Below are 13,037 nucleotides of genomic sequence, written 5' to 3' on the forward strand. Positions count from 1 at the left end.
CCAAACAGGAACGGAGACCTGCCGAGGTTTGGGGAGGTTTGGGGAGGCGCCCAAACCTCCCCAAACAGGAACGGAGACCTGCCGAGGTTTGGGGACGTTTGGGGAGGCGCCCAAACCTCCCCAAAGGTCGGCAGGTCTGCGCGGAGGAACGGAGACCTGCCGAGGTTTGGGGAGGCGCCCAAAGCTCCCCAAACAGGAACGGAGACCTGCCGAGGTTTGGGGACGTTTGGGGAGGCGCCCAAACCTCCCCAAAGGTCGGCAGGTTTGCGCGGAGGAACGGAGACCTGCCGAGGTTTGGGGAGGTTTGGGGAGGCGCCCAAACCTCCCCAAAGGTCGGCAGGAGGAACGGAGACCTGCCGACGAGCCGCGGCCACACAGGGTATTCCTGTGTATTCAGGCTTGCAAAATGGCGGATCGAGCCTCTGCTGGCGGCAGAGGCTTGCAGAACGGCGGATCGGCTTATACTCGAGTCAATAACTTTTTCCAGTTTTTGGGGGTGAAATTGGGGGTCTCGGCTTATACTCGAGTCGGCTTATACTCAAGTATATACGGTAACTATGCCAGAAACAAGATGCCGTATGATAGGCTATGAAGCCATTATGATATATGCATGGACAAAGGCACCAAGCATGGCTAAGAAGTGGGCTCAAGACTTCTTCAGTATGTTTGTCGTTTTGTTCACTTACAGGAATTAGCTAATTTGTTTTCAAATTATGTATTATAATTGTTATACAGTTTGGATTTGTCCCCCCTTCTGGCCACATTGCATGAAGCTAAATATATCTGCATATATTTAATTATGACAACAAGCCAAAATGACCTGCTCAGTGTTTCATTCACTTCCAATCTTCTACTGTAACTTGCAGTAATTCCCTGCAGTGTGGCATGCAGAGAGCATCACATACATCTATTACATCATGTCATATATTTTCTCTTTCTGCACATTAAGGAGAGAAGAAGGAGAATTCATCACAAGGTTGACATTGCTAGTCAAGTTCCTTATCGCTTCTAAATCCTCCTTAAGTGTTTCCTGATTTATCTCTTTTGCCAACAACACTGCATCTTGTTTATTTTCATGGCAACCATGGTTACAGGTTTTGATAATAAAAAAAGAGATTATTGCATTGTTTGCAGAAGATAATATTTTGAAGGTTAGCTCACAGCATACTTTAGTGGTCCAGAACAATGTGGAAACTTTGTTTTCCAGAATATTAATGAAATGATTAATGAAATTTTAATGGGAACTTTTCTGCATGGTGTCACATATACCTGCTTCCATGAAGTAAAGGAAATTTATTTTAAATTCTTTTATATGGTCTCTTGTTCATTCATTGATGGAATACATTTTTTAATCTGACAGTAATTTTAATAGTTGTACTAGTATCCTTCAGTGTTAACATGTAATGGGGCCATAGGGGTGGGGGAGAGGCTTTCAGATAATTATTTATAATTTTTTGGTTTTGAGTATTACATTCAGGATTTATTTTAATTTCTCCTATGTTTCAGTGTAAAACCCAGTATCATCATTTTAAAAGGAATTTCTAATAAAATGTTAATCCTAATTAGCCCCATTGCTATTATTTTGGCTTTTGGCAAAATTAAATTTAGCTCCATCAGGTACTGAAATTTGCAGATTCATCTGTAACTCGGTATGCCTAGTAATTGTTTGCACAGAAGTACTTTCCCAAGAAGTACTTGCACGATTGATTTATGCCTTGCTGGCTTGATTTATGTATAGGATCTCAGGACGGCTTATGTGGAGATCTTTCCTTCTTTTTAAATATTGATAGAAGAGAATATGTATAGCTGAGGGTTGAACTGTGAGGTCCTTGGTGCTCTCTGGGCTGGGTTGTTTTCTTGCAAATGTTTCATTACAGAACTAGGTAACATCATCAGTGCACTTTTGAAAACATTTTTTAATATTTCATTTTACCTCCTTACAATAACTCTGTGAGAAGTTACTTGTAGAATGTCACCTATTGACATTCTACAATGAAGCTGGATTTTAATGTGCTCTACCCAGTCTCAGTTCAGTTCTTAAGCACTGGTTAATGCGTAGGACTCTCTATTATACTCTTGACATTATACACTGAGCTCCCATAGGATCTCACCATTGTACTATTTGTATATTTATTTATTTAAAATATCCTGCTTTTCGTTACGAAGAATACATAATCACCATTAAGTACACCCTTATATATTTACCTTTACCTTTAAGGCAGGGGTGTCAAACTCAATTTCATTGAGGGCCGCATCAGCATTGTGGTTGCCCTCAGGGGCCCGGGTGGGTATGGCCAGGGTGGGCGTGGCCTACTGGGTGGGCGTGGCTAGAGTGTGTATGGCCTGCTGGGTGGGCGTGGCCAGCTCTACATCATTCGCATCAAGGGTGCCTATGGGGGCCTGGGCAGGAGTGGGACAGATCTGAGGGTCTCTGGCAGAAGGAGGGTCTCTGGGCCAGGGCCAAGGCAGAAGGGGCCGTTCCCTCACTGTTTACAGGATGGCTTCACGGGCCACATGAAACCACTTTGTGGGCCAGATCCGGCCCATGGGCCTTGTGTTTGATATGTCTGCTTTAAGGCATTGTTAAACATACTGATGTTTCCTTGGAATTACACCAAAGCATTAACTATTTTCCAAATTTGTTGAAATGAGACATACATAACATGATAAACTTGGTTAATCTAAAGATATTACCGGTATAAGGCAATTATTTCTTTATGCTTCAACAGATTAAAATGGATACGCATTTATTTCAGGCCTTTTAAAAAAAATGGATGGGGGGAGTCCCTGAAAAAAGACGGAGTGGAAGACCCGTTCCCACAAGTCTGAAAATAATCTGGAGATAATCTCAGCTCTTAATAGAATACACATCCCACTTATCTCCAAACTAGTCCAGTTATATATTCTGTTTTATATAAAATAGTAGCAGATTTGGTATCCCAATATCAAATAGTATTATTTTGAAGCTAAATTTGAAGTTCTAAGGTGATTTCCATTACTCTTCCTTTTTTACTTGTCCCAGCTAACCATAATATGATGGATGTGTTAAAAGGAAGAAATGTGCTTCTTCTATAATATTAGAATTAATTAGAAAGATATGAATAGGATGTCATTTTATTTCATTTCTCCTTTGTGTTGATTAAAGACTTCTACTGTGTCTGTGAATTTCTGTTTTTTCAAGAAATACTTCAGATGAAAAGCCACAATGACCAAGGCCAGCAGATGGCTGCATTGTTGTACAAGACTTGCTGAGAATGGATCTACCAGGTTAAACATATTTTCTCTAGAATACAGAGAACTGAAAATTTAGCAAAGCAGCGTATTTGCCATTGGGAACCACCTGCTTTTGTCTGCAATTCCATCTGAGGGTAGTATTAAGATTAATAATTAATACTTTTTAAGAAAATTGGAAGTGATTTGAGTCTTGCTGCATATTTGTTCAAACATTTCTTTATATTTTTGAAACATAGTGTGAATGTATATATACAATATTCCCTTCACCTCACCAGAAAGAAGTAAAATGTAATTAATATAGAACATTTTACTGATCGTTCAACATTTGGGGATTTGAACAGACCTAAATGTTCAGAAACATCAAACAATTATATATGAATTTTTTTTGAAAAGCAGACAGCATAAAAATTTAAAACAGCACCCAGAAAACCTCAACCAAGTCAGGGAATAACAAATTTAAGCTTTAGGATGATTTCCATTTAAAACCCTGTACCCAGATGGTTAAAATTAAATAGGTTTATAAGAATGTTCTAACCTTAAGATTTTAACCTTGGAGTGGATGATTAGAAGGGAACAAGATGAGACATTCAAGAAAAATTGATTCCCCTATGCTCCATAACGTCTTTCTAGAAGACGAATTTTGCTGTTTTTCAATCAAATGCATATTTTAGAGATTGATAGGAGACAGGATGCATAATACATAAAGGTTTTGTGGCATTTTGACACTACATCTTCAGAATTGTCTATGCTGCTCAATATCTTATGTCTATTTTCTCAGAACACATAAGATGCAGGAATGTCATATATAGACTTTTTTCTTTAAATCACTCTGGAGGCTGCATGCTTTCATTCCCTGCCAGGTCAGTCACTTGAACTGTTACCTCTAGAAGAGTGCAAGTAACACACATTCATGGTGTGAATGACTTCAGTGAGCTTATCTCATATTAATCCAGGGCCATTTGTTAGGATGTTGGAGGTGGAGCCCTGAAGGTCATATCCGTATTTACAGAGCCCATTTATGAGTGCTTCCATGTAATTTCTGTACAATTATGTATATCAGGCATCAGTTAAATTCACAGGTTCAGTGCTGGAACACAACCCCCTTGTTCCCACATAGATGCACGTGCTTTCTATGTGTTATTGCATATTTCATCCTGGGGTTTTTTTCCCCCCTTAAAATTGCTGAATATCAATAAGAATAAATTACATCTTTGTAGTGATGCTCTGTCGGTTGGCATTTTGCTTTACATGAGATTTTCATTGATTGTGGAGCATTACATGAACCTTGGTCATCTTGTCACCTTTTGGCATAGAGCCAAGAGCTGTCATTGTCAGCTTTAAAATGAACTGTGTCCCGAGACAAGACAAGACAACTTTATTACGGTCCTTGTAATCTGATTCAAAAACAGAAAAGGAAAAAAAAGTTTGAGACAGCAAACAAAAACCACAGTAAAAAACCAATAATGATAAAACAGGTGTACCAAGGCATAATATATTCTGTGAATATCAAAAAAAAAACCTCAGACACATGAAGAAAAATAAGATCACATTGATTAGATGATGGTAATGTAAATAAATGATAGATAATGTAAATGGCATCTGGCCCTCTCAATTCCTGGCAAATAGATGGGGAAGAAATGGAGGTAGTGACAGATTTTATTTTCCTGGGCTCCAAGATCACTGCAGATGGGGACTGTAGCCAAGAAATTAAAAGACGCTTGCTCCTGGGGAGGAAAGCCATGGCAAATCTAGACAGCACACTAAAAAACAGAGACATCACCCTGTCAACAAAAGTGCGTATAGTCAAGGCTATGGTCTTCCCAGTTGCAATGTATGGCAGTGAAAGTTGGACCATAAGAAAGGCTGAGCGCCAAAGAATTGAGGCCTTTGAACTATGGTGCTGGAGAAGACTCCTGCGAGTTCCTTGGACTGCAAGGCGATCAAACCAGTCAGTCCTAGAGGAGATCAATCCCGACTGCTCTTTAGAAGGCCAGATCCTGAAGCTAAAACTCAAATACTTTGGCCACCTAATGAGAAGGAAGGACTCACTGGAGAAGAGCCTAATGCTGGGAAAGATCGAGGGCAATAGAAGAAGTGGACGACAGAGAATGAGGTGGCTGGATGGAGTCACTGAAGCAGTAGGCATGAGCTTAAATGGACTCCAGAAGATGGTAGAGGACAGGAAGGCCTGAAGGAATGTTGTCCATAGGGTCGCGATGGGTCGGACACAACTTCGCAGCTAACAACAACAACAACAATGTAAATAAAAGGATGCGAGTGGCCTGAAAATCCTGAATAGATGGGGTATTATTAATTGCAATTCTGCATCTTTCTGATAGGAGCAATATAAACGAATACAGGTTAGTGTTTCAGGCAGTCCTTATCTGCACTACCAACTAGATTTTATTTTCCCCTGTTTTCTCCTTTTACTATTCCTGTCCCATTCTCCAGAACCACGCATAATCAAAGTCTTCTCACAGGAAAATTTCTACACAACTACTAAAGTGGATTGTAATCCACAAAAGTTTATTAATTGATTAGTTTTTATGGTATCACTGAAATATTTTTTCAGCAAAAGGCACCATTTAGTTCTTTGTTATTAGTTCTGATTGATCTTGTGACTAATTAGGGAAATGTACTGAACCTCTGGTCATATTTGTAGGACTTCTAATCTATGGGTTGTTGCAAAATTACACAGGAAGCCCATCCAACATGGCTAATAGTGAGAAACCCTAACAGAATCTGTCTCAAATTCAGTGTTAGGTGCGGTATGTGGAGCCTCCCACACCTCCATTTACCTGTAGTCCTCGGATTATGGCTCTAATTTCCATCAGCATTTCTGTGAAGCAGTCATTAAGTGAAATATCACATGACTGTGCCACTTAGCAGTCACAACAGTCCCGTTTGTGGTCATTAAATGCGGACTGTTCAGTCATAAGGTGTTCTGTCCCAGCCTATGCAAGTACTTACTCAACTGTTTTACTCATGAGGAAAAACCCCTCTTTGTGGAACCAGGCAGGACCCACAAGAAAAACAAACTCCTTTTTATTTTTACACACCTGACTCAATGTCCAAGACTTTGGAGCAAACAACCCAATCAACAAAACACAAAGCCGCAGTGTGAACGGTTGCCTTTGGCAACCAGCACCTCCCACACCTCTCCCTTTTATAGTCCAGCTAGTGCGTGGCTTCTTAATGACTTTTCTTTTGCCTGGGGAGCAGACCCACTGCCTTCCTCTGTCTTGCTCTCTGCGCACCCGCACAGCCGGGATCGGCCCTAGCTGTTCCTCATCATCACCCAACTCAGTCTCCCCAAACGGCTGTGTCTCTGCCTGAGCATGAGTAGAGGGGTTGGGCTCCTCATCTGACTGAGTCTCAGTGCTCCTCAGAGCCTTTCTCAGACTCCAATGTCACTCTTCCCAGTTCACGCAATTATAATTTTGCAAAGAAAAATTATCCTAACTAAGTAGGATAATCGCTGTAATATAGATCGATCAGCTTGGTTGCATGTGTGCAACTTGTAGTATTTTCTGCTAACAATATTTTGGCCAGTATGCTAGTACAATTATCAGTTGTATTATCAATTAATACAATTATATTAACCATATATTAATATAGGTAATTGTATCAACTATATATTAATACTGTTGGAATATATTTTTTTTACTGCTTACAACATCGGCCTTTAGGAATAAACCATTATCAACTCAGGTAGCACTGGCTGGATAATAGAACGAAAAAGACTTTGTTTTGTTCATATCAGTATTACAGTAGGTGGAGTACTTCTAGTAATGCAGAGGGTGGGTATGTCTACTACAAGGCTAATTTTGGATATATATATAATCTATTCCCCCAATAAGGTAAAGGTAAAGGTTCCCCCGCACATGTGTGCTAGTCGTTTCCGACTCTAGGGGCCGGTGCTCATCTCCGTTTCAAAGCCGAGGAGCCAGCGCTTATCCGAGGACGTCTCCGTGGTCATGTGGCCGGCATGACTGGACGCCAAAGGCGCACGGAACGCTGTTACCTTCCCACCGTAGTGGTCCCTATTTTTCTACTTGCATTTTTACGTGCTTTCGAACTGCTAGGTGGGCAGAAGCTGGGACGAGTAACAGGCGCTCACTCTGCTACGCGGCACTCGGGATTTGATCCACCAAACTGCCGACCTTCTGATCGACAAGCTCAGTGTCCTAACCCACTGAGCCACCGCGTCCCGCCATTCCCCCAATAAGGTCACCCTATTGAGAGGAAGAGGAAGAATATTCTAGATGAATACTGTGATTTCACACTTGCTAAATATTTAAGAGAAACCAGAATGCATGTGCACATTGAAATCTGTACTTTTCATCTCAAATGCATAGTCACTGAGTTTAAATAAAATATGCCATATTTTAATATTGAATCACGATGTCATTTTTTCCTGCTGTGTCAATGACCCCTCTGTCCCGCTTAGTTATTTGTAGAGAATAACAGACACGGTACAATTGTATCTTATAAGTGCATCATACCTTTCACAATTCTGTATTTAAAATGAGTGGAATGGAATGGAAGAATAGAATAGAATAGAATAGAATAGAATAGAATAGAATAGAATAGAATAGAATAGAATAGAATAGAATATAGAATAGAATAGAATAGAATAGAATAGAATAGAATAGAATAGAATAGAATAGAATAGAATAGAATAGAATAGAATAGAATAGCTTAATTTGGCCAAGTGTGATTACACACACAAAGAATTGTCTCTGGTGCGTAACCTCTCAGTGTACATGCCAAAACTATAGAGTAATAATCATAATAATGATATGAATAAGAGAAGGTAGAAGAAACGATGAGAAGGAATAAGCCATGCTACATGGGTAAATATACTTAGACGTAAGACAGTACTGTGGGAATTAGTTGTTCAGCAGAGTGATGACACTCGGGGAAAAACCTCTCTCTGTCTGGTTGTTTTGACATGGAATGCCCTGTAGCGACATTCCAAGAGGAAGTTGAAACAGTTTATGTCCAGGATATGAGGGGTCTATAGATATTTTCCCCGCCCTCCTTCTGACCTGTGCAATATACAGGTGGTCTTCAATGGAAGGCAGACTGGTTGCAATTATTTTTTCTGCAATCTTAACTATCCGTTGAAGTCTGTACCTGTCCTGTCTGGTTGCTGTACCATACCACACAATTATAGAAGAACAAATGATAGACTCAATAATTCCTCAATAATAGGAATAATAATAATTCAATAATAGACCTGCATATTTGCATCATTTCCTTTAGACAATTAAGGAATAACATTTTAATGAAAATATAGAAAAGAGTTTTCTGACACCTTAAAGACTTAATCAATTTATCATATTATAGGCTTTCATTACATGGAATATGGGGCCAATTATATATTTTAACTACTTCAGTTATACATATATATTGCTCAAAAAAATAAAGGGAATAGAAAATAAGACATCCTACTATTAAATACAGTACATTGTGTTGTTTAAGTGTTCCCTTTATTTTTCTGAGCAGTATAGTATGTTATGTAACTGATGAAGTGATTGCTAGCTCACTAAAACTTGTGCCATAATAAATCTGTTAAATTTTAAGATTCCCTAAACCTTTTTTGTCATTCTTCTACGTGATGTTTTACAGAGCAACACAACCAACACTAATCTTAATTTTAAGGACAAAACTTACTATATTTGATCTGTTTTTGGCCCTTTGCAGCAAAACCAAGGAATCTTATGACACCTTAAGCAGCAGTGGGCTTATTATTTTATAAATGTTTCTGAATTACAGTCCACTAAAACTTAACACCTTTATTACAATATAAGCTTTAGCAGATCAGGGTCAATGGGCTATGATGATCCATAAGAGAATATGTGATAATACTTTTTAAAATTATTACAGGCTCTTTATTGTAGAACAGCGGCCCCCAACCTTTTGGGCACCAGGGACCGGTTCTGTAGAGAATCTTTTCTGCAAATCTGAGAGAAAGTGTGGTTTCACCCACTGCCTGCTTCCTGCGCATGTGCAGATGGTGCTTCACTGGTTTGCGTAGCCCAGTTTCTGGTGCGCCATGGACCACTGCTGATCTGCATCCCGGGGATTGGTGGACCTCTGCTGTAACAGATGGATGAGATTTTTTAAAGGCATGCAACATTTGTGGTTATGTTTAAGCTTTCTAATTTCCCGAGCTAAATGAATTAGTGCCTTCCCAGAGTCTTCGGTTTAAAAACCTGGAGTTATCTTGGTTTCTATGGTTCTTGTCCAGTGGGGTTAGCGTAGGCCTTTCATTATTTCAACTGTTGGAACAACAGGCATCTGAAGGTCTATTTTCCCCAATATGAAAAAATGGACTGGCACTATTATTAAAGGCAGAATTCTTTTAAAGCTAATGCACACATGAAGTCAGATGGGACTTGTTGTTTGAGCTCAAGCTTGATTGTGAGTTATAGATTTGGATCTGTTTGAGATAAGTGAATTATTTGAGACAAAGGCTGAAAGCCATTATCATGTCAGATCCATTTAGTTTTGCTTCTCCTTTGTCCATGATACTGTTTGTTTCCAAAACTAATGTTAATGAAATATTGGCCGACGTTTAAATGATTCGGGGTTTTTTCCTGCCTGTTATTTGTTTTCTCTCTTATAGTTTCTCTATTTTTTTTTCTGCTTCAAAGTGTCCAGCTCAAGAAATATCATGATGTAGTTGGGAGTCAACATCTAGCAATTAAAGACCAGTGTCGTACAAAATACCATTATTTACAACCTGACCTTGGTGCAGTTGCTTGGGCTTCTGAGATCATTGCCAGTATTGGTTGCCAAGAATAAGAGATTCAACCTGGATACAGGTAGTTCACAAACAATAGCAGTGCAGAGAGGTCTTACTGAAGTAGTTCTGCAGAGTTTTCACTGCCCAAGGCAGGCTTGCTATTTTTTTTCCTTGCCTGGTTGTTGTTTTTGAAGTTGGACTGTGGCTTTTGTTTGCTTCTTAAAGTAGTGCTGCAAGCTGTACAGTGGTATGAAATATTATTCTTTTCTGTAAAACAGTTGAACCACCATGCCTCTTGTAACTGCCCAGTCCTTTTACAGGTGCTTAAATATCTTAGAAGGGTAAAAAAAGGGAATGATAGATATTCATAGACAAGCATGGGTCCAAGTTACTTAAGAAACCATCTCACCCTAGTGGGACTGGCCCTGCCCCACCTGCATCGGCAGAAGAGTCATGCTGCAGACCTGGTCAGCCAAAAAAATCCAGCTGGCGGAGTCCATAATTAGAGAGGCCCTTCTCACCTTCCACAAGGACCTAATGCCTGTTGGCTTGGGCCCCCAACAGAGAAATATCACGCTGGAGGTGGTTGATGGATTAAGAGGAGATCTCACCTCCCCCCCCAGCAATCCCACTCCCTCTCACCCATCTTTTAACTGTAACCTTTCTCGGATTGTAATGCTATTTTTATTGTTTTATAATGTTTATGTGCTATGGTTTTATAGTTTTTAATGTTATAAACCGCCCAGAGTTGCCCCGAGGTGAGACCGGGACAAATAAATTTAATAATAATAATAATAATAATAATAATAATAATAATAATAATAATAATAATAATAATAATAATAATAATAAATAATAATAATAATAATAATAATAATAATAATAATAATAATAATAATAGTGGTGGTAGTAGTAGTAGTAATAAAACCACTTGCTTCTAAGAATGGGGGTCACAATAAGAGATTTAACGCGTGAGCAGATAATTAATGAGAGATGCATTGTTTTGTTTTTTTAAAGAACTAAAGCATTCAATATAAATGACAGCTTTGGGGGGGAGGTAAAAATATAAATAATACTGATTTGATTAAAGAGTAGAAAATGAGATATTAAAATCACCGACTGGCTTTGGACTGAATCTAAATGATAATGTGGTTTATTTGGTTTTGGCTTAGCATATTGTATGAAATTGGCTATTATGGTTTGTAAACCATACTGATGGCTAGCATAAGCAAACCAACAGTTCAGGTTTATCGCTATTAAACCATGGTTAAACAAATTATAGTTTTGTGCAAAGGATGAACCCAGCGCAGAGTTAAAAGCAATCTCAATTAGCTTCTTGGTGATGGAGGGAGACCTTTCTTTAGAGCAGGAGTAGGCAACCTTTTCAGCAAAACACTTCCACTTTGACTCTTACTTGGGGTAAGAAAAATGAAAACCCATTCCGATGGCAATCAGCAATTTTCCTGTTGAATGATAAGATGTGGTTTCAGAGTGCTAATAAAGTACTGGGGGCAGCATATGCTTCTCATGGTCCAGATCGCCTAAACTCAGCTTATAACATTCCAAACAGATGGCCATTCAGTCTTTTTAGGTATTACTAATGAAGTTGCGTTCTTGTCTTATGAGTCTTCCAGGCACTGTGATGAGGTGAGATTGAAACCTGAAGTCTCTATGGTTTGATGGATGGAAGATTGTGGATAAGTCACCTGGCTTTCTTGGTTTTATTGTCTCTGTTTCTATTATTGCTGTGAACCACCCACCATTGTGCTTGACAAGCTGGATAGCCATATGAGTCCTATTTATAAATACATGCCTACATATATATACTTGCCTTTTTTCCCCCTTTGGGACAGCTGCATATGGATGCATCAATAAATAGATGTTCCTTCAAAACAATTTCAAAACTCTTTCTTGTGAGGATTATATGTTAAACAAAGCATTTACTCCACAAAACGTATAGGACTCTCAGCCTCCTGCCACCCACCTTTTTATTTGTCATATTTGTCATTGAGCAGTTGGATTACAACTTGGAGGAGCTTCAGCCTGATCTCAGCTGTGACAGCTATGATTTAGTTGGTCCTTAGAATATGCACATTTTTATTCTGCCTTCCTATAGGCAAATCTCTATTTAGAATAATTTGTTATTCTACAGGGGGCTGTTAGTTGTAGACGTTTGAGCAATATGAACTATGTCAAACAGGTCACCAAAGATTATGCTTGTCTCTAGCAATTGTATACATTTCTTGTGGTAATAGTACTTCAGTGCAGCCTCCAACAAGCTGTCTCCTCTATTCAGACTCTTTACATGTGAACTGTCTTCATGCTAGCATATCTTCAGGAGGATATATATGTCTGGTGCAAGAATTTGCATTGGACAGGAAAGAAGGAAAACAAGCAATATGGTGTCCATTTGAAAAACAACCAGAACTCAGCTGGAGTTTTCTTTTTCCTCTGGAGAGGTTAATTATTCATTACAAAAAGGGGTTAAGTCTGACTCCATCCATTGTATTGGTAACTTGAAAAATATAATTAAATGCCATGGCAAGAAAAGCATAAAATAACTTCAAGGATAAACTTTTTTCTTTTCTCCTTCCACATATGTTCAATTTTGTACAAATTTACACCAGGAACTGATTTTGTTGTTGTTGTTTCCCTAGGACAAAAAGGGTCAGCCATTGTTACAAGATCACTTACCGGCACTTGGAAAGGACCCTGACTCAGAAGGAAATAACCAATATCCATCAAACCATTCAGAAATCGGTAGTACAGGAATTTGGAGTGGATGGAAGATTTTGACTTTTCAGCTTTGAATTTCTGGGTTCTTTTTTTTTAAAAAAAAATTTCTTATTTCTATTAAAAAGAATTCACATTATGTGGAAAACCTTTATGTAATAAAGATGAATAATGTAGCATTTGCTACTAACACTAATAAATACCTTGCTGGTTTGATTACATGTTGACTACTAGTTCTTATATGTAGTAGTGTGTCTGTAATATTTGTTTTATGAGTTTGAAATACAAGTTCCAACTTTCCCAGATGGTTTGAAGT

At 38.8% G+C, this 13,037-nt stretch overlaps 2 protein-coding genes across 11 annotated transcripts in view; one reads left to right on the forward strand and one right to left on the reverse strand.

Moving 5' to 3' along the window:
- Positions 1–12,940, forward strand: part of FARS2 (phenylalanyl-tRNA synthetase 2, mitochondrial) — a 201,949-nt gene extending 189,009 nt beyond the window's left edge. For 8 of the 10 annotated variants that reach the window (XM_083359940.1, XM_083359948.1, XM_083359943.1 and 5 more), the window contains one exon: positions 12,646–12,940. In XM_083359940.1, coding sequence (XP_083216066.1) covers positions 12,646–12,784 — 139 coding nt within the window. In that variant the 3' untranslated portion in view covers positions 12,785–12,940. Of the gene's footprint in view, positions 1–3,181; positions 3,268–12,645 lie in introns of all 10 variants that reach the window. The other 2 variants (XR_014492157.1, XM_083359947.1) reach the window with 2 other exon arrangements.
- The window catches only part of F13A1 (coagulation factor XIII A chain), a 564,207-nt gene that overhangs the window by 244,484 nt on the left and 306,686 nt on the right, over positions 1–13,037 (reverse strand). The window lies entirely within an intron of this gene.

The sequence above is a fragment of the Vipera ursinii genome (genome assembly GCF_947247035.1).
Source record: "Vipera ursinii genome assembly, chromosome: 3".
NCBI classification, from domain to species: Eukaryota; Metazoa; Chordata; class Lepidosauria; order Squamata; family Viperidae; genus Vipera; species Vipera ursinii.